The sequence below is a fragment of the Lepidochelys kempii genome, chromosome 12, assembly GCF_965140265.1.
Source record: "Lepidochelys kempii isolate rLepKem1 chromosome 12, rLepKem1.hap2, whole genome shotgun sequence".
In the NCBI taxonomy this organism is placed as follows: Eukaryota; Metazoa; Chordata; order Testudines; family Cheloniidae; genus Lepidochelys; species Lepidochelys kempii.
Genome location: NC_133267.1, coordinates 28,546,201 through 28,571,662, shown reverse-complemented (window position 1 = coordinate 28,571,662; position 25,462 = coordinate 28,546,201). Strand labels below are relative to the sequence as shown.

The 25,462-nt window shown below is 40.2% G+C and overlaps 1 protein-coding gene across 6 annotated transcripts in view; it reads right to left on the bottom strand.

The window, feature by feature from the left end:
• Positions 1 to 25,462, bottom strand: part of CDH8 (cadherin 8) — a 196,548-nt gene that overhangs the window by 106,888 nt on the left and 64,198 nt on the right. For all 6 annotated transcript variants that reach the window (XM_073307975.1, XM_073307976.1, XM_073307977.1 and 3 more), the window contains one exon: positions 21,422 to 21,716. In XM_073307975.1, the coding sequence (XP_073164076.1) occupies positions 21,422 to 21,716 (295 nt within the window). The remainder of the gene's footprint in view (positions 1 to 21,421; positions 21,717 to 25,462) is intronic.

The window sequence follows — 25,462 nt, the reverse complement described above, 5'->3', positions numbered from 1 at the left end:
TGCCCCATATGAGGAGATTCATAGCTGTCAAGTTTTGTGCAACTCTTGACATTTTATGCAAATTATGTAGGGGGCTAATTTGCATGTTTGTAATTACTTTACGTATATCTACCCTCTTCAGTGTCTACACATTATCTCAGGCAGTGGCAGGGGTAGAAAATGGAATTACAAAAAATATTGGCAGCTGTGACGAGGGTACGGTGTGATTAGGAGAGGGCCCTGGGTGTCTGAGGGCTATTTGGTGGACTAGCTTAATGGAGGTGTCTGTGAGGGAAAGTGGTGGCTGGATATAGGGAAGAGTTCAGGGGAAAATGATGATTCCCTGGGAAATAGCTGAGTGCCGGGTTCCCTAGGGTAGCTAGAGGTGCTGCATGGGTGGGTCCCAGGGAATATGGGAGTGTTGTGATACACAGAGTTGCTGGGGATGGATGAGCATTGAGGGGAGGAAGGGTGTATGATGAGGGTGATCCTGGTGCAGCTTACTGGAAGTGAAGGAGGTTGTGGCCTACTTTGAGTCCCTCGCCTTGAGCTTGTGGTCAGCCTTGAGTCCCTTGCCTTGTGTCTGCGCTGAATCCCCCATGACCTCTTACTATTGCTCAATCCAAAAAGGATGGGTCAGTCCCGGAAGTGACGTATCCATCACTTCCTCCCCGGGCCCTGCACCCTTCTAGGGATGGCCCTGCATGGGTGAAAGGGGTAATGCGAGGTACCCAAATCCCTTAGTGTGGGAGGAGGTGCGAGGAGAGTTGCAGGTTGTCCCTGAAATAGAGGGGGATGTGAGTGTGGCAAATGGAGCTTGTGTAGGGGACTATGGGGGGTGGGGTAGAAGAATGCAAGGAGTCCCTTGTGTGTGCAGGGAATTCAGTCTACAGAGGCAATGATTTGTTTGACCCTCTAGTTATTTTCATAGAATCATAGAATATCAGGGTTGGAAGGGACCTCAGGAGGTCATCTAGTCCAACCCCCCTGCTCAAAGCAGGACCAATCCCCAACTAAATCATCCCAGCCAGGGCTTTGTCAAGCCTGACCTTAAAAATATCTAGAGAAGGAGATTCCACCACCTCCCTAGATAGCGCATTCCAGTGTTTCACCACCCTCCTTGTGAAAAAGTTTTTCCTAATATCCAACCTAAACCTCCCTCACTGCAACTTGAGACCATTACTCCTTGTTCTGTCATCAGCTACCACAGAGAACAGTCTAGATCCATCCTCTTTGGAACCCCCTTTCACGTAGTTGAAAGCAGCTATCAAATCCCCCCTCATTCTTCTTTTCCGCAGACTAAACAATCCCAGTTCCCTCAGCCTGTCCTCATCATGTGTTCCCTAATCATTTTTGTTGCCCTCCGCTGGACTCTTTCCAATTTTTCCACATCCTTCTTGCAGTGTGGGGCCCAAAACTGGTCACAGTACTCCAGATGAGGCCTCACCAATGTCGAATAGAGGGGAAAGATCATGTCCCTCAATCTGGCAATGCCCCTACATATACATCCCAAAATGCCATTGGCCTTCTTGGCAACAAGGGCACACTGTTGACTCATATCCAGCTTCTCATCCACTGTAACCCCTAGGTCATTTTCTGTCGAACTGCTGCCGAGCCATTCGGTCCCTCGTCTATAGTGGTGCATGGGATTCTTCTGTCCTAAGTGCAGGACTTTGCACTTGTCCTTGTTGAACCTCATCAGATTTCTTTTGGTCCAATCCTCTAATTTGTCTAGGGCCCTCTGTATCCTATCCCTACCCTCCAGTGTATCTACCTCTCCTCCCAGTTTAGTGTCATCTGCAAACTTGCTGAGGGTGCAATCCACACCATCCTCCAGATCATTTATGAAGATATTGAACAAAACCGGCCCGAGGACTGATCCTTGGGGCACTCCACTTGATACCGGCTGCCAACTAGACATGGAGCCATTGATCACTACCCATTGAGCCTGACAATCTAGCCAACTTTCTATCCACCTTATAGTCCATTCATCCAGCGCATACTTCTTTAACTTACTGGCAAGAATACTGTGGGAGACCATGTCAAAAGCTTTGCTAAAGTCAAGGAACAGCACGTCCACCTCATCCACAGAGCCAGTTATCTCGTCATAGAAGGCAATTAGATTAGTCAGGCATGACCTTCCCTTGGTGAATCCATGCTGACTGTTCCTGATCACTTTCCTCTCCTCTAAGTGCTTCAGAATTAATTCCTTGAGGACCTGCTCCATGATTTTTCCAGGGACTGAGGTGAGGCTGTAGTTCCCAGGATCCTCCTTCTTCCCTTTTTTAAAGATGGGCACTACATTAGCCTTTTTCCAGTCGTCCGGGACTTCCCCCGATTGTCATGAGTTTTCAAAGATAATGGCCAATGGCTCTGCAATCACATCCGCCAACTCCTTTAGCACTCTTGGATGCAGAGCATCCGGCCCCATGGACTTGTGCTCGTCCAGCTTTTCTAAATAGTCCCAAACCACTTCTTTCTCCACAGAGGGCTGGTCACTTCCTCCCCAGGCTGTGCTGCCCAGTGCAGTAGTCTGGGAGCTGACCTTGTTCGTGAAGACAGAGGCAAGAAAAGCATTGAGTACATTAGCTTTTTCCACATCCTCTGTCACTAGGTTGCCTCCCTCATTCAGTAAGGGGTCCACACTTTCCTTGACTTTCTTCTTGTTGCTAACCTGAAGAAACCCTATAAACTAGAATCATCTCATATATTTAAAAGTGATATTGGCTTTCTTGTATAATTCAAACTCTAGCTATAATTTACCCAGTGCTTATCAGCTTTGCCATCTTGCAGGATAGGGAGTCTTGTAAGCTTGTCTGATCTACTTCTGCCCTCTTGAACAGACCTGGCCACAGCCCCACCCTCCCAATAGGTTACATTCTGTAGCTGCTGCCCCGAGTGACAATGGAGAGAGTGAGAGAGAGAGATTGATGCACACCCCAATTGGATTAGGCTAAAATAGCAGAAGAGATATTTTCAATTTCTAGGAGAGTGGCAGAAGCTGCAAAATGTAACCTGCTTGCTACATCAGTAGGGGTGTGGTCAGACTCTTAGAGGATGTGGCTTGGGCAGGGATAAGATGTAGCTCATTTGGAGAACAGTTGGAACTTTCACAGGTGCTTCTTACCTCGTGGTTGTTCCTTTTGAATTTTATGATATTATCTTTAGAAACAAAGGAACAAAACCACAGACTTTTCTGAGGGTTTCTTTTGCCCAAGTTTCTCCTTCTGATGTAGAAAGAAGATCTGAAAGGTTTATTTTTTTGTTTAAAAATAGTTTTTCTATTGCTCATTTAGGAATATTTGGCATGTCAAGTCTGTTTTTTCCTTTCTTAGCTGAGGATCTTTTTTCAGGGATCTTAGAAATATTTGTTCTGAGCTCTCATACCTTAATTGGAAGGTGCATGTGTTAAATCTTTTACAAAGGCATCCTCTGCCCCAAGTGATCATTAGGTATTGGAGCTAAGTATGCCATAACAAAAACAATTCATCCAGTTGCAAAATTGCTTCCCTACTCTGTTGATCAGCCTCCAGCTTCCTTTCTCTTGTGATATCATAATTTTACCTCTTCTCCTGTCACCAATAGACCTATAGTTCTCAAATAAAAGAATAAAAAATAAATAAAAACAAGCCATTTTCTCATAGCCCTTATTTATACATCATAAAGAAAGAAAAAAGGTCATTAGCCCGTTTGATTTTCTTTGCAGGTGACTTTTAAAGTCAATGTCTTTTTACCTAATAAAACTAATACACCACTGGCAGAATTGGAAAGGCAGAATATTTTCCAGCCACAGGATCTATTCTCTACACCATACCTCATATTTCCTGAACCACATCTCAAGGGATACCACTTCCTTTTAGTTCCAAGATGACCTCTGTTCGATAGAAATGTGGTGTCCCATCCCCAACACTTTTATTGTTGAAAATGATTTACACAACGAGTTATATACACTAACAGAGTGAATCACACAGCAGTTTGTGTCCCTCATTTTGGATCCTTGTCTCACATTGCATCCTACATCTGGGCTGTGGCAGTTGTGAGGTATGCCACACCCATACATATAGCTCATATTGACACTAATTGGAGATACATGTGCTTACCAAAGCAAATCTTGTCCCATCCATGGCTGTGGAGGACGGCCCTCCTCAGAACTGGGACAGGCGGATCTTAGCAGAGCTCACAAGCCACTGACTCTACCTTCCCCCATGCCCCATATGTTATGGAGCCCAACTCCATGTGGTTTCCTTCTACGCGAACATGAAGGCAGGACTATGAAAATCACCACCCCACCCTACAGATGGGAAAGTACTACAAGCACATGGGATTACTACCGCTCTGAGCTGTGGAATCCACAGACACCTCCCCACTCAGCAGAATTCCCCAGATCTCAGACTAGAAACTTAGACTATGAACTTTGCAATAGGATTTGCTCTGCAATTGATAGGCAGTTACATGTTAAATATACCTAAATATTGCTATATACATATGCAATGGATGCATTTGTGTATGTTTTTTTCCATTAAAAAAATCCTACCACCACGTTGAGAAAATGCCAAGGTTGCATAGCTAAGCACTCAGTGTTTGTCATTTGAAAATTAGTGTCCCAGAATCTAGCCAGAAAACAAAAGACCAGGATTTTCCGTTAGTGTTTAATTTTGACTGCATTTGGCACGTTTGTTCCTTTGTCAATGCTACAACAAACTAATTTAGCTAGAGACTATAAATTTGACATGGTGCCATTTTCACAAGAAAGCCACTGTTATAGTCCAACTTGCTGTTGTCCTAATTATAATAATTTAGCAGTTTTATATAATCTAGTCCAACAACGTAATCACTGTTTCTCCTTTTTGTGTTCATACCTAATACTGCCGTATGTAATACAAAAACATTTTTAGATAGATGTCTGGGAAAATATTAGCATATTAATTTTAAAACTTTCGGCATCTTTCCTGAGACACATTTCTGCTATGCTAATGACACTGTGATTAAATGTGGACTGCAAAGAGGTTCGACAGATTTTAATTAATGAACACTTCTAATGTGATTTAACTGTTAACCATGGCTGATTGTTTCGCTCTGTTAGTGTCAGGTTTCATAGGTTCCCATTGCCACATGCTAACAACCAGAGACGCAGTTAATGATAAAAGTATTTTTATATGACTAGGTAAGGAGGCTTCTGTTTGCTGACAAACTAAGATTAAAAGCCTCCATAAAAATAAGATGTGTGTGCTTGGGTAGTGTTGTTCTATTGTTTTGGCTACGCTTTTTATGTGCAAGTCAAGGTGCAGGTTCTGCACATTAGTCAGAAAGAAAAATGCACACACTGCCACGGGGAGTAGGAAAGCAAAGATTTTGGTGTGGCAGTGAAATGTGTGTATTGGAAAAAAATAAAACTTGTATATCCTGGAGGACTGAACAAATAGTCAGCATCTGAAATTTACATGAATCCATATTCAATGAAGCAACCATTTTGTTGAAAGATTGTAATGGCTAGGGGAATACAGAAATGTGACTATATTGAAGTCTTGTGGGACTGTGCTTTTTTTGGTTTCTCTGGAACTTAAAACAAACCCCTCAAAACAAAACATCCTCTGTAGTCTTTCCTTTCCCCAAACCGGGTCAGGCTGAAATCTCCAACTGATTAGGAGATCCAATCACCATTCTAGCTAAGCATTAACAGTATACTTGCATAAAGAAAGTACTTGCCACTATTTACTAACAGATATGTTTTCTATGAGATTCACTTTGCTTTAAAATCTGCAGCTAGCATTTTACTCTGGCTGATAATGGCTGTGTAGTCAACGATGGTCAAAACAACATGCTGTTTGTATTCACTAGGTCAGATAAGCATTCGTTCCCAAATAAACCCTTTGCCTGATTGTCCTTCTTTTCTATAATCTCACAGGTAGAATGACAGCTGTTGTCATGGTAACTATTTTTTATTGAATAACACCGCAATAATCTCATAAAAACCTGTATAACTTCTTGACATGTAAATTATTGCTGCCTTGAAGCTGAAGGAACTTACTCTTCTTTTTTTCTCCTTGAAATTTTTAATGTGTCACCATGAATGCAATATGTTTAATTCATATATGTACACTTTCTTATTTTTACTATACTGAATTCATGCTAAATAGAATTGTGTGTCCAACAATTTACAGCAAAGGACTAGAAATCAGGACTCCTGGGTTCCATTCATAGTCCTACTCATACCCTGCACAGCACCTCTCTGCATCTCAGTTTCCATGTCTGTGAAATAGGTAAAAAATACTTGCAGTGTAAAGAGACTCAGTTAATTAATGTTTGATTTGTTTGTAAGTTCTCAGATATAAGGAGTGTTAAATGCAACATATTAGTAGTAGTAAGTAAATATCCTAAACAGAGAAAAGCCAGATGGGTGAAACATACAGAAGTGCACACAGACCCCTGCCATAACGTAAAAAGGAGGGCTCTGGTATGAGGGAAGGGGAAAATGGGGGCACACACAGCCTCTGTCACAGGGAGAATAGAAGACTCCAAAATGAGGGAAAGAGGGAATGGAGGCACCCAGAATCCTCATTGTGGGATATTGGGGAATACGGGAATAAGGGAAGGGGATACCCAAAGCCCTTGACATGGGGTGAAGGTAAGAATAGGGCACATACAGAGTCCTTTCCACTGGAGTGAAGGGGGGGGCCTAGAATGGAGGGAGCAGGGAAACAGGGGAACACAGAACACCAGTAGGGTCAGATTGAGAACGCTGGTATCAGAGGAAGGGAGAAATTGGGGACACACAGAACCCCTGACAGGGGAGAGACTGGGGGAATTTCTGAAATAGAAGGGGTTGGAAGATAGCTCACAGGGAGCATATGGGGTGGAATAGAGGAACGTACAAAGCCCCTGGTGTGTGCAACAACTTCTGTCTAAAGAAGCTATGAAGTGTGTGACCACTTTGTTATTTATTATTTGCTTTTCCATAGAGCCTAGAGGCACTTATCATGGACCCAGTGCTGCTAGGTGCAGTACAAACAGAACAAAAAGATGGTCCCTGTCCCAAGTAGCTTACATTCTAAATACAAGAAGACAGACAACAGATGGACACAGACAGACGTCGGAGTACAGAGGAACACAAGGAAACAATGAGACTGTATTGGCCAGGATAACAGTCTGTGGGTCTCAACACACCATTTTTTTTTTTGTAAGCAAAGGATTGTTGTAAAGAACTATTTGAATAAGGATAATCAGGGAGCTTTGTAGGCATTCACAAGAAATTCCACCAAGCATGAGGGACAGCCTGGGAGAAAACACCAAGATAGTCGTCGAAAAAATTTAAAAGTGAAGGACAGCACCAGCCCAATTGAAAAATGGGAGTCACCATCTCAAAAGTGAGTAAGAGATGACAGGTGGGGAGGGACTGACTGTAAAAGGCCTAGAAAGAGAATACAAGCAGCTAAAGTGTTTATACTAAAATTGTGTGCAGAATCTTGCACCAAGCTACCCCTAGAGAGGGGGGGTCAAAAGATAGTTTGTTTATTCTTCTTTACCACCAAGAGACAATTTAGATACTTGAGTGATGATGGCCTTATAAATACCTTGTTTGAGAGATGAAGAGGAGACATTATTCAGTCATGTATAAGGGGGTAAAACTAGGATCGATGGGATATAATTAAGAAAATGTAGGATAACATGCCGGGGCGGGACAGGGGGCGGAGGGGAATCTTCCTCACAACAAGATCTAACAGTATGTGGAATAGTACCTCAAGGGAAATAGCAGAAGCCCCTTCACTTGAGACATTTCACACTACTGCATGAAGCATTAGATAGTGTATTGTAAGGAAACCCCCTATATTGACAGAAAGATAAACTAATGAGCTACGAGGTTTTTTGCAGCTGTAATTTGGTGGCACTGTTATGATTTTTATATTTGTTTGCTGAGAATTTTGTAGAGAATATGAAACATACCGATTTCAGAATATCTGCTTCTTCCATAATATATTGTATATGTATGCGTATATATATACACACATACATTGTATACCTACCCACACTATATATATGGTGGAAGAAGCAGACATTCTGAAACTGGTATGTTTCATATGAATTCATTTTTAAATCAAAATTGAAATATACATGTGACAAAGGTGTAAAATTTTAACAGTGAGTAATTAACCTTTCAGAGAACTTATCACGGTGATGGACAATTTTTAAAATAAACATTGGATTTTTTTCCCCCTAAAAGATATGGTCTAGGAAATATTTTGGGGAAGTTCTAAGGCCTGCATTATACAGGACATCAGACTTGATCACAATTGGCCATTATGGCCTTGAAATTTATAAAAGCTATTAAACTATTCACACATACTATCAAAAAGCTAAGAGCAAATTTCATATTATTAATAATATTATTTATCATCCGTATTGTAGAAGTATCCAAAAGCCTGTGATATCAGAATTCCCTTGTACTAGGTGCTTTACAAACCTATAGAAAATGACAGACCCTATCCCAAACAACTTACAATCGAAAAAAATCAGTTTTATTGGTAATATTTTTTTAAAATGGTCTTATCATGGAAAATCAAAATAATCATAACAGCAGCTGCATGGACATCACCATAAGTTATTCTGATATACCCTAGTTTCATGGTTTCTTTGAAGTAAATGAAAGGAATACAAATGTTGGGCCAAATTCTTTTCAAACTCCATCAGCAGAATTTTGCTGCTTTGAGGTCCTGACCTCAAAGTAGTCATGCCAGGTTTACACCAGTATAACAGAGTGGAATTTGAATTTCTGTTTCCAAATGTTAAATGTAATTTATTTTAATGTACTTGAAGTGTACATAGTCTAGAAATCTAATGACACTGGAAGAAATGTTAATATAACTGTGAATGAGTCAAAAACTTTCTTTGAACAATTAAATACCCCGGAACACACACAGCAACAAAGCAATGTTTTCAGATTGCTCATCTGTCATTCTAATGAGCCTTTATAATGTGAAGCAAATGGAAAATATATATATTGTCTGGAAAAGTGTAACTAAGAATCTGGAAGGTGCTTGCTATGCATAGAAGAAAACTGTCTTCTGCACAGCACATAGACAATAGAGCAAGCTGGCAGCCTTCAGCATTTTACGACTGTATAATGAGGAGCAATGGAAGCATGGTTGTGAAATCGAATAAGCTGCATATTTTACCATTTCCTGTGCATAAACTAATTGTTTTAGAATTGTGATGCTTCCTTCTTACAGTGGTGATCTTAAGAAAAGTAAAATGTTTCATACTGAGATAGATAAAGCTCTCTCTCTGGAAATTGTCCTTGTTGATGTTACCTACTGTATGGATTTGACTCATGAAAGTAATAAGAAAGGAAATCGTCTTTTTAGTTTTAAGTTTGGCAGGTCTATCCAACTACAACTTATAAGACGATGCCGTTAAAAAGCCTGCATGTGCTGCTTTATAAATTCCAAAGTGACCATTTGTTAGCATTAGAATACAGTCTGTAGCATCATAGGCGGCAGCACTGGAATTCACCATATTTTATGACAGATTTCAGAGTAACAGCCGTGTTAGTCTGTATTCGCAAAAAGAAAAGGAGGACTTGTGGCACCTTAGAGACTAAACAATTTATTTGAGCATAAGCTTTCGTGAGCTACAGCTCACTTCATCGGATGCATACTGTGGAAACTGCAGAAGACATTATATACACAGAGACCATGAAACAATACCTTCTCCCACCCCACTCTCTTGCTGGTAATAGCTTATCTAAAGTAACCACTCTCCTTACAATGTGTATGATAATCAAGGTAGGCCATTTCCAGCACAAATCCAGGGTTTAACAAGAACGTCCAAGGGGGAAGAGGGGGTAGGAAAAAACAAGGGGAAATAGGTTACCTTGTATAATGACTTAGCCACTCCCAGTCTCTATTCAAGCCTAAGTTAATTGTATCCAATTTGCAAATGAATTCCAATTCAACAGTTTCTCGCTGGAGTCTGGATTTGAAGTTTTTTTGTTGTAATATAGCAACTTTCATGTCTGTAATCATATGACCAGAGAGGTTGAAGTGTTCTCCGTCTGGTTTATGAGTGTTATAATTCTTGACATCTGATTTGTGTCCATTTATTCTTTTACGTAGAGACTGTCCAGTTTGACCAATGTACATGGCATAGGGGCATTGCTGGCACATGATGGCATATATCACATTGGTGGATGTGCAGGTGAACAAGCCTCTGATAGTGTGGCTGATGGTCATGCGATTACAGACATGAAAGTCGCTGTATTACAACAAAAAAACTTCAAATCCAGACTCCAGCGAGAAATTGTTGAATTGGAATTCATTTGCAAATTGGATACAATTAATTTAGGCTTGAATAGAGACTGGGAGTGGCTAAGTCATTATGCAAGGTAACCTATTTCCCCTTGTTTTTTCCTCCCCTCCTCCCCTCAGACGTTCTTGTTAAACCCTGGATTTGTGCTGGAAATGGCCCAACTTGATTATCATACACATTGTAAGGAGAGTGGTCACTTTAGATAAGCTATTACCAGCAGGAGAGTGGGGTGGGAGGAGGTATTTTTTCATGCTTTGTGTGTATATAAAAAATCTTCTACACCTTCCACAGTATGCATCCGATGAAGTGAGCTGTAGCTCACGAAAGCTTATGCTCAAATAAATTGGTTAGTCTCTAAGGTGCCACAAGTACTCCTTTTCTTTTTACCATATTTTATGTTTCTCTTAAAAAGAACTCTCTTTTCTTTTAGACATTATTTTTGTTTCCCTTTTAGACATTGCTGTTATTATAGAACATTAATAGTATTTGTGGGAGAGGAAGAAAATACTTGTTCTATTGTCCAGGACTTTCTAAAAGATGGCATTTGTCTAATCAATTGACTATTTCATCAGCACTCATACAAAACAAGGTGAATTGCCTATTTTATATAGAACTACTAAGGCATAGAAATTGCAAGGTCCCCAGGCAAAGAAAGTAAAATTGGATAATCACTACACAGTTATACTTCCATGAAGAGAAAAATTACTGTATTGTTTGTTGACGTACAAAGGAAGCTTCATGTAGGTGCAGTGTATATTTTTTTTTATTTATTACATATGTACACACACACACACTTATATGTATAAACAATAATAAAATAGCCCTTGCTGAATGCACAAGGAATTCACTAATTTAAAATGTTACATTATAAAAATAAGAGATTTTCCACAACCTTGCAGTTTCAATTCTGTGTTTTTTGTGTATGTATGTGCATGCGCCCATGCACATGTGTATGTGTGTGTGTCTTTTTCAAAGCCTGATAACGCCAGCAAATATGAGCCAGGTTGCAGGAGCAGATTCAGAACTCTTGCTCCCTCAGGCCAGCAGAGAGCAAGCATATGGCAGCAGAGACCACTGGCCTCCAGGGAAAGGGTACAGTCAAATCATCCAGCCAGCAGTCCTCTACAGGCTGATTCATGAGAAAGTGGCATTGACTTTAGCTCCACAGGCAACAGCTCATCTGTATTCACAGAGAAACATTAAGTGTTGCAGATTCAGCAGTTAAACAAAGGCAGAGGTACGGATTCCTAAAGAAAATAATAATATTAAAATAAACTTGGACTGAGGCACAAAGTTCAGATTCTGAATTGAGTCTGAATCTGACTTCTCCAAATTTCAAATGTGTCAATTACATAGAGCTGTAAAATTTGTATCCACTTCTGAATTAAAGGCTGTTCTTCCACAAAGTTTGGGGAGGAGGAAGTTCTGATGTCTATCAATAATGAATTAAAAAAGGGAGCAGGTATATTTACATTACATTAATATAAGCATCTATGAGAATATTATCACATAATGAGATTATTTTTCTGATACTCTACAAGACAAACTTTGGATGTGGTGCCTTGTGACTAGAATTTGTCAAAATTTACCAAAATTTGAAAATACAAAATATAGTCAGGTCTCTTGTCATGTGGTGGTTACTAGTGTCTCAATATTTGGGCAGTAATGCAGATTGGCTTACTACCTCTCATCTGTGTCTTCTCCCGATAAGCTTTGGCCATGCATCCGCACTAGTGCCACAAGCATCGGTGTTTGAAAAATGAGATGGAATGTTTGCAAATATTTCAGTCACAAATTTTGATCTTCTTTCTGTCAAAATTTGACATTTGGAAAAATGTTGAAAAAAAACTTTGTGAAGAGTGAACTTGTCTACATGTCTGAGAGGATAAGTCTACACTGCAATCAGAGGAGTGATTGTAGCAGATGTAGACAAAACCGAGCTAGCTTTAATCTTGCTAAAATGAGTATCAACAGCCGTGAAGCTGTGGCACCATGGGCTGTACAAGCCTGCCAGGGACATGAGTGCTTAGGTGACTAGTCTGCACTGAAGTCTGTGTTACTGCAGTTTCACTGACGTTGGTATTTGCGCTTGCTAGATTAAAGCTAGCTCAGGTATGTTTACATGTCCTGCAACCACACCTGCAACTGCAAAGTAGAGATACCTGAAAAGTTATGTTCACACAGTCCAGAATAAAAACAATACCATGTGACCTAGGCATGCAAAAAAAACCTAACACACACAGCTCAACTTCAGATACAGAATACTGGCAACAAACTGCCTGTGTTTGATCTAGAGCAGTGGTTCCCAAACTTGTTCCGCCGCTTCTTCAGGGAAAGCCCCTGGTGGGCCGGGCCGGTTTGTTTACCTGCCGCATCCCCAGGTTCGACCGATCGTGGCTCCCAGTGGCTGCGGTTCACTGCTCCAGGCCAATGGGAGCTGCGGGAAGCGGCAGCCGGTATGTCCCTCAGCCCATGCCGCTTTCAGCAGCTCCCATTGGCTTGGAGCAGCGAACCGCGCCTACTGGGAGCCGCGATTGGCCGAACCTGCAGACACGGCAGGTAAACAAACCAGCCCGGCCCGCCAGGGGCTTTTCCTGCACAAGTGGAGGAACAAGTTTAGGAACCACTGATCTAGAGACCAGAATCTCTGCAGAAATTACCCTGGGCACAGATTCTGACAGACCTGTACATAGGGGCACAGAATCAGGAAAGAACACAAGCAGCCCTGCCAACAATGCAGTAGTGCATATTGCCTCAAAGAGTGTGTCGCCATGCCCCTCCCCCCAGCCTGTTGGGCAGGACCAGCATGCAGGGAGAAGTACACAGCACCCGATGGGAAGATGTAGCAGCAGCATTCCAAGGAACTCTGGGAGGCAATTTCTCCCCCAACTCCCGCAAGTGTAGTTTGGCTCTGCTCTGACCCCTTATTCTGGTGTGCAGGCAGTTTGCACAGTGTATCCTCTGGAAGAACAAATACATCCGAGAAACTGCAGACCATACACAGACAGGAAGAGAGGCAACTTTTCCCTAATAAATCATTATAAATTATTCACCCAGTTCTTTGCATAGTTAAGTTTTAGGACTCAATTCTGCTGATGTCACTGGGAGTTTTTGTATTGACGGAGATCAAGGCTAAGGGCTTGTCTAGACTTAAAAAGCTGCAGCAGTGCACCTGTAGCACTTTAGCAAAGACACTACCTGCATCTAGGGGACACACTTTTCAGCATAGGTGCTCCACCTCTCTGAGAGGTGGTCGCTTGTCGAAAGGAGAATTCTTCTGTTGACCTACTGCTGTCTACACCGGGGGTTAGGTCAGTTTAATTGCATTGCTTAGGGGTGTGGTTTTTCACTTCCCCTGAATGATATAGTTATACCGACCTAATTTCCTAGTGTAAACCAGGCCTAAGGGCATAATCCTGCAAATACCAGCCGTGCTAGCTACTTTGAGGAGTGCCCTGGATTGAAGCAGCTCTCCTTGAAGTCTGTGGGACTACTTGCAGTAGTTTGCAGTATACTCTCTAGTGAAAATGTTGGTAGGAATACACCCTCCGATTATAACCTCCTTGGGAACAGTGTCATGACTTCCTCTACACACACTGCCAAGCACACTTCAGCCATTTAGCGAACAAAAGTAATTTTGAAATTTCCAATTCTGAAGGTGATTGAAACCAAGAAGTACAAAGGTACAAAAGAAATTACAACTTTTTTTTAAAAAAGGTGATCAATAGTTTCCTCTCTCTCCCCCCCCCCCAAAAAAACACCTCAATAAAAGTTAAAATGTTGGTCAAGAATATGTGGTGTTGTTTTTGCCTTTTGTATCCTAACTGATTCTCTCATGCTTATTATTGCCTATCTACCTTTCATTCTCATAAACTCCACTGAGGTTATTCACAATATACATGAAAGATATATATATAATTTCCATTTCTTGAAAAAAATCCCTTATTTAAGTGACTCCTCAGTGCCAGAGTTCAAGAAGTTGATTATGCACAAGATGAGCAAGTAGTGCAACAAGAGGAAGTGATGATATACATTTTCTAACCGCTGTTACATTGTAGTCATATTTTACAACATTGACTTTTTTTTCCCTGAGCTTTTGCACTACCTTTGAGTTTACCCTTTGGGCTAATTTGTAGTTGACCTTAGTAAGATAGTCCTTTTAGTCAACATTTTTGTGACAGACTATCATTGATTTAACAGTCATGCATGGTGTCTTAAAAATCTATATCTATCTCTATATATGGGGGGGAGGGAGGGAAGAGCAAGAGAGTGTGGTAGGACTTGATAATATTACATCTTGGGTTTTTATCACAACTTTACAATTTACCAAGTTACTCCATCATTCTTTATACCAGACTTGGGATGTTGATGATTTACAGCACATTTTGTCCCTTTTGGCAAACAATTTGTAACTGGAATAGAATTAATACTTTTGGGAGAAAGGGAAACAGACAGACAGACAGACACACACACACACACAGAGTGTACCACATGCTTTTTATATGCGTGTTGATGTGAAATATGTCCGTTTTGTACGTGTGAAATAACAGATGGCCAAATTAATTGGAATTACTCCTGATATACAGTAGTGCAACTGGGGGCAGATTTTGGCCCAAAGAAAGCACATACATTCAGATTAAAACTGCAATAATAGCAAATACTAAACTGAAAATCCAAACTCTTTTCCAAGAAAGACTTTTTCCAAGAAAGAAATCTTTGAGAAACATCATCATAAAGAGATGTTGGATTATTCTAAAATAATTCACTCACTCAATTTTTTGACGCATTGCAGGTGCAATTTATTTTTAGTGCACTGCCATGCTGCATCACACTATGTACTGTGTTTTATTATGACAAGTGATGGGGAACTTTGTTTAGGTCAGATAATCCATGAAACGTTTGGATGTTTGTCTGAAATTAGCCAAAAAATGTGAATATTCATTTTTCCAGTCTCCCTCTTTCTTCTTTCTCACCTCCTTCCCTGCACCAGCACATCTGTCATTCTATTCAATGCATCTTTCTATTCTCCTGAACATTTGCCGCAGACCATTAGCAGACCTCTAAGCACCCTTTGCTCAAAACAGAACTATGGAGCCTAGCTCACTGTTCCTTCCCCGAATACCACCACAGAACTGACAACAGTTGAGGAGAAGGAAGCACAGAAGGGGGACTTATCCAGGAATTTTCAATTATACACTATGGGATCAGTTCAGTTTGACCTGGTTCTTCTTCTTCTTCTTTTTTTTTTTTAAGCTGGCTTACTCATCTGTACATTATGGCATCATTCTTGGCTGTTACACAGACGATGCAAGTTCAGGAACAAATTTAAAAACAAGTGAACCACTGGGTACTCCACCTTTCTTCTCCATACTTATCTGGATCTCTTTCTAGGGGTTCTTACCTGAGTTCTCTTCCAAAATGTGTCCCTTTAGGTCTCATGATGTTTTAAACATATTTGTAAGAATGCAGCTTAAATGCCATTGAAAGCAAGTTATTTCCTACTTCCCAAGTGCACTCCTGTGAGCAGCCCTGCTACCATATGCTGCCACACAGGAGACAGGCGTTCAAATTTGACTTCCTCCTGCCTTCTCACCCTTGGCTCCTCAGGAGATCAAAGTGTAACCCTTCTGCCCGTCAGAGTTGGCAGCAACAAGGGCCGGGTTCAATATCTAGGGGATTCATTCCAATAACACAATGCAAACTGGCTCGAGCCCCCACTCAGTGACCTGGGACAAATATATACCACCCCCGCTGGGCGCCTCCAAGAGGCAATGCTTCCCCTCTCGCAAGCACATAGTCAGAGTGTAGGAAAAAGCCTTTTAATAACAGAGAGAAACAATGTGGCGTTATGTTGGGGAAACACCACAAACAGGATTCGTAACACAACCCATTAGCAAAAAAAACCGACCCCAAGCAAATTGGGGCATGCTCTTTCCCTTTGGTTCTTTAGTCCAGCAACCCCAAATCACCCAAAGTCCCAAAAGTCCAATGACCCAAAAGTCTCTGTCTCTGGTCATGGCAGCCCCAGAGTTCGAAAGTTTATCTGCAGAGCTTTACCTCCCAACCTGGGTGGAGATGGGGAGGAGGGGAGGAAAGAGGTAAGGGGCACCTTACATGATCTGAAGTTGACCACCCCACAGCTCCATAGGCCTTCGCTCCGTTCTGCCAGCCGCCCCACAAACTGCTTCGCTCGCCTCCGCTCCACTGCCCAAAAACAGCTCCCGCCATCCCACAAACTGCTCCATCAGCCAGTCCACGAACTGCTCCGCTCCACGTCCCACAATCAGCTCCCGCCGTCCTATGAACTGCTCCACCAGCCTGTCCACAAGGCACTCCAGCCGTCCCACAAACTACTCCACAATATATCTTCAGGCTCCCCACTACTTAACACAACGCTCAGTGATTTCAGCTCTTAGTCAGTTCAGCTCTTTGGTGATTTCAGCTTGTAGCACGGGATCCTCAGTGCTGGTGCACCATTAGCCCAAAGTGAGCTCAGCAGCCTGTAACTAGGCTCCTAATGGAATCAAAATTAGCTCTGATATTCCACAGTGGGGAGAGGAGGAAGTGCAATTAGCATGTAAGGCCCTCATTCAGGGGCCCATGCCACCAAGTATTAATACTTGTCCCCAACCTCTCTCAATTCACAGAGTTTTGGAACCCATGACCCTTGCCTAGCAAGTGCTACTTAGTTGATGGTGAATCCCTCCATCATAACAAAAGGACAAGTACAGTTCCAAGCACAGTTCCCATAATCAGGGTAATAACAATTTATTCTTCCTGCCCCAATAACAGAGACAATGGGGATCCCACAGTAGCCAAAGTGACCATTTGGGCAGCTATGGCCTCATTCTATGCAAATGAGATCGGCCCCTGAAGTTCTTTTCCACAATGTGCCACACCTCACCACCAGATGTCAGGGTGGAGCTCATCCTGACACTGCTTACAAAAGCAATATGAAAACTGTACAGAACATTCAGTCTCATCGAAGAGGGATGGAGGCTGAGATGGACTAGAAGGATGATTATTGTGGCAGAGCTGAAAGGAAGGAAACTGAGGGTTGAGGTAAGGGTGAATTGTATGTGCTCCTCAGGGCTTTTTCTGGAGCATGAAGCCCACTCCTTCCTCAGAAAAAAGAGAATGATTTCAAATTATTCCTGAACACTGTGACTGTGCACACCATTCACCATTGTGACTGTGCACACCAGTGTGTGTGTGTTCGTGCAGATGCAAGAGTGTGCAGTCAAGACAGCTGAAAAGTCAGCATCATTCCTACAGGAAATAAAACTGAAATAGAGATTTCGTTGGCATCATTTGCTGGAGGAAGGTCCTGCAAACAGTCATTGCAGGGAAACAGGATTTTCCAGTGTCATTCATATACAACAGATGCATGTGTTCATACTGATTACGTATGTAAATGCATGTATACATGCGGTGTACATGATCTCTAAAGACTGTTTGCATGTGCAAAGTTCCAGCTTCCCCACAAACATGATATATTATCCATGCTGTAGATATATATATACAAGAGTGCATGTCAACTGTACTATCCATTCACTTATTCATATAGTTAGCACCTTGGGACAATGTTTTTTTATAGTGCCCACCACATTGCTGTCAAATAAGAAATTATAACATGCAGCAATATAAGATATATCAGCTGTGTATATTATGTTTGAAAAGCTACACTATGTCTGAATCTCAGTGAAAGAGGGATGAGTTAGTTTTGGAATGCTAGAGAAATTAATGTGTATTCACTTGTATCTTGTGTGTTACTTTCTCCAGCTATCCAGAAATGAAATGACTTGTATAGTATTTTCATTGCATAAGCACTACACATACCATATGAGTTCCTCTCCAGTCTCAGAACATTCTCTCTCTCTCATACACACCAGTCCCAAGTTTTCCACACTTACTATCTGATCACCCTAAGAAAACCCTACCTTAGTGAATACTGTGTTAGTGGAAAGTATCACACAGTTGAAATAGAAAAGCTTGGGTGGGTGGAGTTCTCTTAAAGGGGAATGAAGTGGAAAATGGAAGCAAAATACTGAGAGCACAGCAAAAAATAATAATCTCTAACTCTGGAAGAAGAAGAAGTCAGTCTTTCCCCTACATATTGATAGATGATGGAAACTGATTTTAAAACAAACATGACAATACCTAAAAAAGTTAAAATAATTTATATTTACTATAGCTATTGATACAGCTTCTAGTTGGTTAAAAGGAGGGAGAATAGCCAAAGAAGTAACAGTAAAATTGGTAAAACAGCAACGTTCTTGCCTTCAAGATGTCAGCCTTGACTTTTAGTCACATTACAGGTTAACAGGAAGAACTGTGTATGCTGCATTGGTTTCATAATTATTCATCATCCACATAATTCAGTGAGATACATGCTCTGGGTTCAGAAGTGGCAGCTCAGAATTAGGGTTTGTATTTGCCATTGGTGCTTTTTTGGAGTAATAGGTTGAAAACAAAGTACATCCCATGGAATGCTACATAAAGAAAAAATATAAAGCCTAGGGATATTTAGACACATACACTGTCCTCCTGTCTGCTTCATTCAGCAACATTGGAGTGCACAAATATATGGTAATTATAAATCCAAGCCTTCTTTTGAGATGACTTATGGCTTGTTTTCACCTTGGTTGTTGTTGTTATTAAGGGCTTGAATATTAACTATACCATTTGAAAATACTATGCTTATGGGCCATATTGTACCAGACAGAAGAGGCCCAGGCCTGGTAGGCTCAGGGGCAGAGCTGTCCCACCTCAATGGGAATTTCAAGAGCAATTGTGCATCTCTGTGCTTCTAGAATGAGACGCTGCACCATCCCTACTCTGTCTTCATTGTAACTCTCTTCTCTTTCATATATCCAAGGTTAACATTCTTGATACCAATGTTGGTCTCATCTCCTATAACCTCCATATATAATATTTTGCAAAGTCCTATCACATCTTCTTTAACATCTCCCCAAAACATCCTTTTTTTTCGTTATCCCATCTGCTAAAACTCTTGTCCATATACTTGTCCTCTTGCTTTGATTACGGTAGACTTCTACTGTCCAGATTTCCTACCTCTCACCTTTCCCTCTTCAAGTCTGTCTAAAACTCACTTCTGATTTCATTTACCAATCCTGTCACTCTCCCCATACGCTCCTTTCTCTCTCCATTGATTGTCTGTCCTTTACCATATCACTAGTTTCATTTGTACCTAATCCCATTCACATTCCATATGCTTTTCCCACCCTTTCACTTTACTGGCCCTTCGTTGCCTTTCTCCTTCTCCGTTTCTCCCTTCCTCTGCTCTCTGCCACCATCTCTTTCCTCCTCAGTTGCCTCATTAAAGATCGTCTCTTTCAACAAAGCCTGCCCCTTCTCATCAGTAACCCCTATGCTTTCCTTCACCTGATCCGCTACACAGTGCCCTGTCTGATTTGCCTTTTCTTACTTAGATTGAAGCTTCCTTGAACAAGAATCATGTGATATCTTAATCTATGTTTCTAAAGTGCTACATACCATTATGGGATATATAAATTATTCTTAATAATATAATTAATGCTCAGGAACCATTTCCCCCTGCAGGCATATCTTTGTGTTTCCCTTCTAGTTTTTTCTTCGGAATGCCCAGTCGGTCCAGTTCATATAAGGATTAGCCTACAATTTCTTTCTTGTCCCTCCCCCTTTCAATTTAATTAAGCCATTTTCTTGCCTAGAGCTTGGCAAAAACATCATCTGAAACCAGGTCTACATTATGTTTGTGCTACTATACAATTAAAACAGCTTAGCATATTAAATGTGTTTTGGTAAAGAAATTGACATTCAGGCTAAAAACGCATATACGAATTTCAGTAGAAGTGATTCAAAGCAACCAAGACATCAAAATCTGGAGAAGAATTATAACTGATATGCAAACCCTATCGTAACTATGCCAGTGCTACTGGGTCTGCTGCAGTTAGATTTGAAAAGTTCCTCATACAACTAATTGTACTGAACTGCAGGAAGATGACAGTTCTAGCCCCATATATCACGCGCGCGTGTGTGTGAGAGAGACTGGAATAGAACGGAATGCTGTTTTCCAAATTCTTTGACAGGGCACTAGTGTGTTTGTAAAGAGGCTTGACATGCCTTCAAGTGAGCATCTATGTATATCTTGCCTTGACAGCCATAGAGTACAAGAATTGCCAAAAAACACATTACTTTCAGTTTAATATTGGTAAACCTTAGAAATCGTTGTTTATTTTCTATGGCCCAATTCTGATGTCCTCACTCACACTGAGTGTTCTGCAATTAGTCACGTTGTTTTCAATGGGCCTACTCTCAGAATAAGATACTACACACTGAATTTCAATATATTCCTAGGTGTCTGTATCGCTCTACCTATCTGTACAGGTATATGTCTAGACAGCTGCAGATATAGATATATAAAACAAAATGTGCACCAGAATTGCACAATGAAACAAACATATCCCCATTCAAGACATATACAAAAAGACATATGAAGGAATATAAATTAACACATTACCAATACACTCTATTAACAAGTACGTTTTGCATGTATTTTCCTTTCCTTCAACCACATTCGTTCCCTTCATCTTCTTCTTCCCAGCTTTCTCTCTTTGCCCATACTAACTCCCTCGTTTTCAGATCATATGGCTAAGTGGTTAAGCCCACTATCAGTTTCCAGACATAAGATCTTTCATTTTCATGTTTTTGGCTGATTATAGTTGTACGTGGAGGAAAATAAATGAGTATGTGTCCACATATTGTAGGTGCTACATCTGTGTACAAATACACACAACCCAATAATTAAACATCAACAAAATAGGATTATAGTGGCATGTTGGAATAAATCTTGATAAATCCTCCTCAGTAACAATACTCCACAGCATCATAAACAGACTATAAACCTGGGCCAGTGAAGTATTGTTGTGCAAAGAATACCAATTTAATATAACTGATAGTCATGTTCTTATTACTGAGGATCTCAACCTATTGTCCTACAGCTGAGCAGTTTGGTCAAGAAAGGATTTAAAAAATGAAATAGGAATGAAATAAATATATATATTTTTCCATCATTAGTGTACTGGGTTATTTTAAAGGGTGACTTTTCAAAGCTCTTTATATGTTTAGGCGTACATACCCACAATGGACATTTCTGGAACAGTGGCATGATATGGGCCATCAAGAAATTCTGGTGCATTGTCATTGATGTCTTGAACCTTAATGATGAATTCTGAAGGCGGCTCCAGAGGTTTGTTTGTATCCCTATCAACTGCTTGCGCTGTTAGTGTGTACTCTGCCTTTTCCTCACGGTCAAGTCTTTTCATAGCATGAATATCTCCAGTCTTGTCATTGATCACAAAGATTGTCCCAGCTCCATCTCCTGACAGGATATACTTGATTTTGCTGCTTCCAGGATCCAAGTCTGTGTGTAGCTAAAATGACAAATAAGCATTTTAGTGATAAAAACCAGCATTTACTTTTCGCATTGGTCTAGCCATGCATTTCTCAAGTTATTCTTTTGTACTTTAATCTAAGATCCTTCGATCCATATCTCAGCTTGAATACGCAAGGAGAGTAAGGACTTGTATGCATACTAATCAAAATTGAATGTAATCATAGGCATAATTAGACTTACTATTTAAAAAGCAGCTGTTTTATATATTTAAATCCCTATTTCTAAACATAAATGTCTTCAGATCTATTATGAGCCAAAATGAACAAACACTAAATGTCCTTAATCAATTAGATCAAGGAGCAAATGAAGGATAAGCAATAATATATTTTTAAATCTAGCTACTTATTTTCATGCATTACTTCCTTTCAGCTTATTTTCAGAAAGTGATGGGTGTTTAAAAATGAATTAAACACATTTGGCAAGTTTCATCTGAGTTAATGTTTTTAATTGACAGCATTACCAAAAATCTTACAACTGCATTTTAACTCAGTTGTTGAACTGAACTAAAAAGATTCTTAAATCCTTATTCCCAAAGGGTTATTCATGAAAGAGTGTTTTGTGAAAGCAAGCTACCAGAAAAATGGAGAACGATTATTTTCCTTGGACACACTTTTCTTCACAATTTCTTTCCATCAAAAAAACGATTTTTAAATTGTATTTAGTGCTTCAGCAAAATGAGAAGATAAGATTAGAAAACTCTGAAATAACACAGAAAAAAATCCAAATGCAAGCAGCTCTTCTCTTACACTTTTCAGTCTTTGTCAACTAAGTGCTTGAACCAAAGCTCACTGGAGTGGGCTCTGGAACAACCCTAAAATGCCAGGTGAAATCAAATAATCAATTAATCTTCAAGTATAAGATGTGTCTTTTATTATTTCAAGTTTATTAATGTCAATATATATTGAAATGAAGGAATATATTATTATAATTCATTTATAGTGATATTAAGCCAACCGGAAGATTACTTTAGTTTATATACATATTTAACGTTCTTTGAACACATTTAGTAAGGGAAATTGTATAAAAAAGAGTATCATTTGAATTAAACATCTTGCACATCTTCTTCACAAAATATGTTCTGATAGAGGTTTGTATAACCTGGTAATCAGCAACAAGCACCTAACAGATTTTGCTTTCACAATGGTCTTCATTAGAGGATAAAATGAGATGAAAAAATTCCTTATGTATTTGCTGTCACCCTATACTGTAATTGATGCACCTAAATGATCTTATAGTTATGTGCTTTCATAGATATTTTTCAGGTTTGGATCACAAATGTTGATAAATTAGCCCATACCCTTGCTTTGAGGTACTTGGGCTTCAGTAAAGATGAGACAGTTTACATAACAATGTTAGAGCACCTTGCCTAGCTTCATCTCTAGATGACTGCAATTGTCCGCTGTGCTTATTGCAACAAGTTTGGTCTTCTGGAGTTGGATTTAGGATTTATACAGTAGTTTGAATTTTGGACAATCAGTTTGAATCTTTGGAAGAGTTGGAGCTGGCATCTGTTATTTGACTTCCAGCCATATGGAGCCAAACAACTTAGTTGTCCCACAAAGATCTTCTGGGTGAAATACTGGCTCCATTAACTCATTCTATCTCCACCTGCCCTTCATACCCTTTTTCTTCCTCCCTTCCATCTTCTCTATTGCCCTGTCCTCCTCTGATCAAAACCCTAAAACAAACAAAAAAACACAAAACTAGCATGATGTTCACAAACCATCACTCTGTTTGTAGGTTCTATCTCTTTCCCTTATCTTTGTCTATCTTCTTTATAAAGAGTGTAAACTCTTTCAGACAGTAGGGGACAGTCTACTATTTTTTATTTGTACAGTGCCTAGCACAACAGAGACTTGTTCCTGATTAGCCCCTAGGCACTGTTTTAATAAACACAACAAACAATAACAACATTAATGTCAATAGCAAAATCCGCAATGATGTCAAATGTGCCAGGATTTCATCCCTGTGTTTTGATGGGCAATCTACCGTGCGTTGATGATTTATGTCTTAGTATGTTAAGCCCTTAAAAATTATTAGATTTTTTTAAGTAGAAAGAGGGACATATAGAAACTTCAGATGCTGTGAATGGGTTGATTCCCCAGTCTGCTATTAACCTAGCATGGACACAAAAACACAAGACTGAGCATGCATGCGCACGCTGAATGTGCAAAACTCAATCTTATCTGCAAAACACAAGTCTTTCTTCTCTCTTTCTAGGATTTTCTTGTTTGTTAAGAACAAACAACATAATGCAAGACTGACTTTCCTCCTGATTTGGCTGTTCCTCTCCCCCCTGCACAAACAGAACTAAGTATTATTCACCTTGTACAGTTGTGTTTTCTCTGAGCATGCTCAGTTGAGTTAGGTTGATGTGATATTAGAATATGCCTTTGGGCACTTAATCCCTATTCAACAAAGTACTTAATTTAACTAATTGATTTAAGTGTGCTTACAGGCCTTTCTAATTAAAGACTTATTTTGGAAAAAAAAATCCTGAAAGTATTTTTCTGATGCATCTACACTGGCTAATATTTGGGACTTTGCTAATGAGGAGTGGCCAAACCATCAAAGCTTAAGTCTAAGAACTAGCTGAGTAACAACACAAAGAACACTTTGATTTGTGAATCAGAATTTGGCTAATTAAGTGTAGAATCATGGAAGAGGAGTTGTGGAAGACAGCAAAATCATTAAGTGATGGCAACGATTTTTTAAAGAAATTGCTCAGTTAAGGGAAACTGAGTTAACCATTGAGAGAAGTATGTGCATTCAATAACTGCACAAGACCCATCACCATGGTAGAGACTGAGACTGCACTAAAGAAGATGAAACATGGGAAGGCAGTGGGACCTTACATGGGACCAATTATGGCAGTTAAAGCATTAGATGATGATCTAATGATGATAAACTTCAACCATTTAATCCCCCAAACTAGAAAAACGGCCAATGAGCAGCAGAAGACCATGCTGGTACCTATCTTCAAGTGTGAAATGTATGTGCAGAGGAATTACAGACGCATAAGGTTAATGAGTCATGCAATTAAATGGTTGGAAAGAATTATCAGGAAAAGACATTGTAAGTGACTAAAGCATCAAATAAATGACAGTCAATTCGGATTTATGGCAGGAGGGTAAACAACTAGAAGTACAGGGAGAATCATAATGAATAGCATTTAGTGTACACTGAGAGAAGGCTTATAACAGAGGTTCTAGAGAATAGATATGGGGTCTATGGCCACACAATCTACCAGAGATGTGTTCAGACTATCATGGATGTGTCGGAGGGCAGTACAACATCACTGAGAAGCAGCTGCAGCTACAGTGATCCATTCACAGTGAGGGTAGGTCTATATCCAAGGTCAGTCTTAAGTCCATTCCTATTTGTGATTGCAATGATACCTTCATTCAGGAGGTTAGGGAAGAGGATCCATGCAGTCTGCACTGTGCTTATGATATTATATTGTGTTGCAAAGATAAATTCAAACTGGAAAAGGATTTAGAATGATGGAGGAGTGCATGAGAAGAAAATGGTTTATGGATTAGCCAACAAAAAATTAAATACATGCAATGCTTCATTGAGCGGGACAATGAGAAACCAGTAAAACTAGGTGATATAGAGTTAACCTCTGTGCAACAATTCAAATACCTCAGTTTAGTAATGAGCAATGATGGGCATGTGGATGTGAATATTAGGAGTCTCATGAAGAGTGGTTGGTGCAAATGC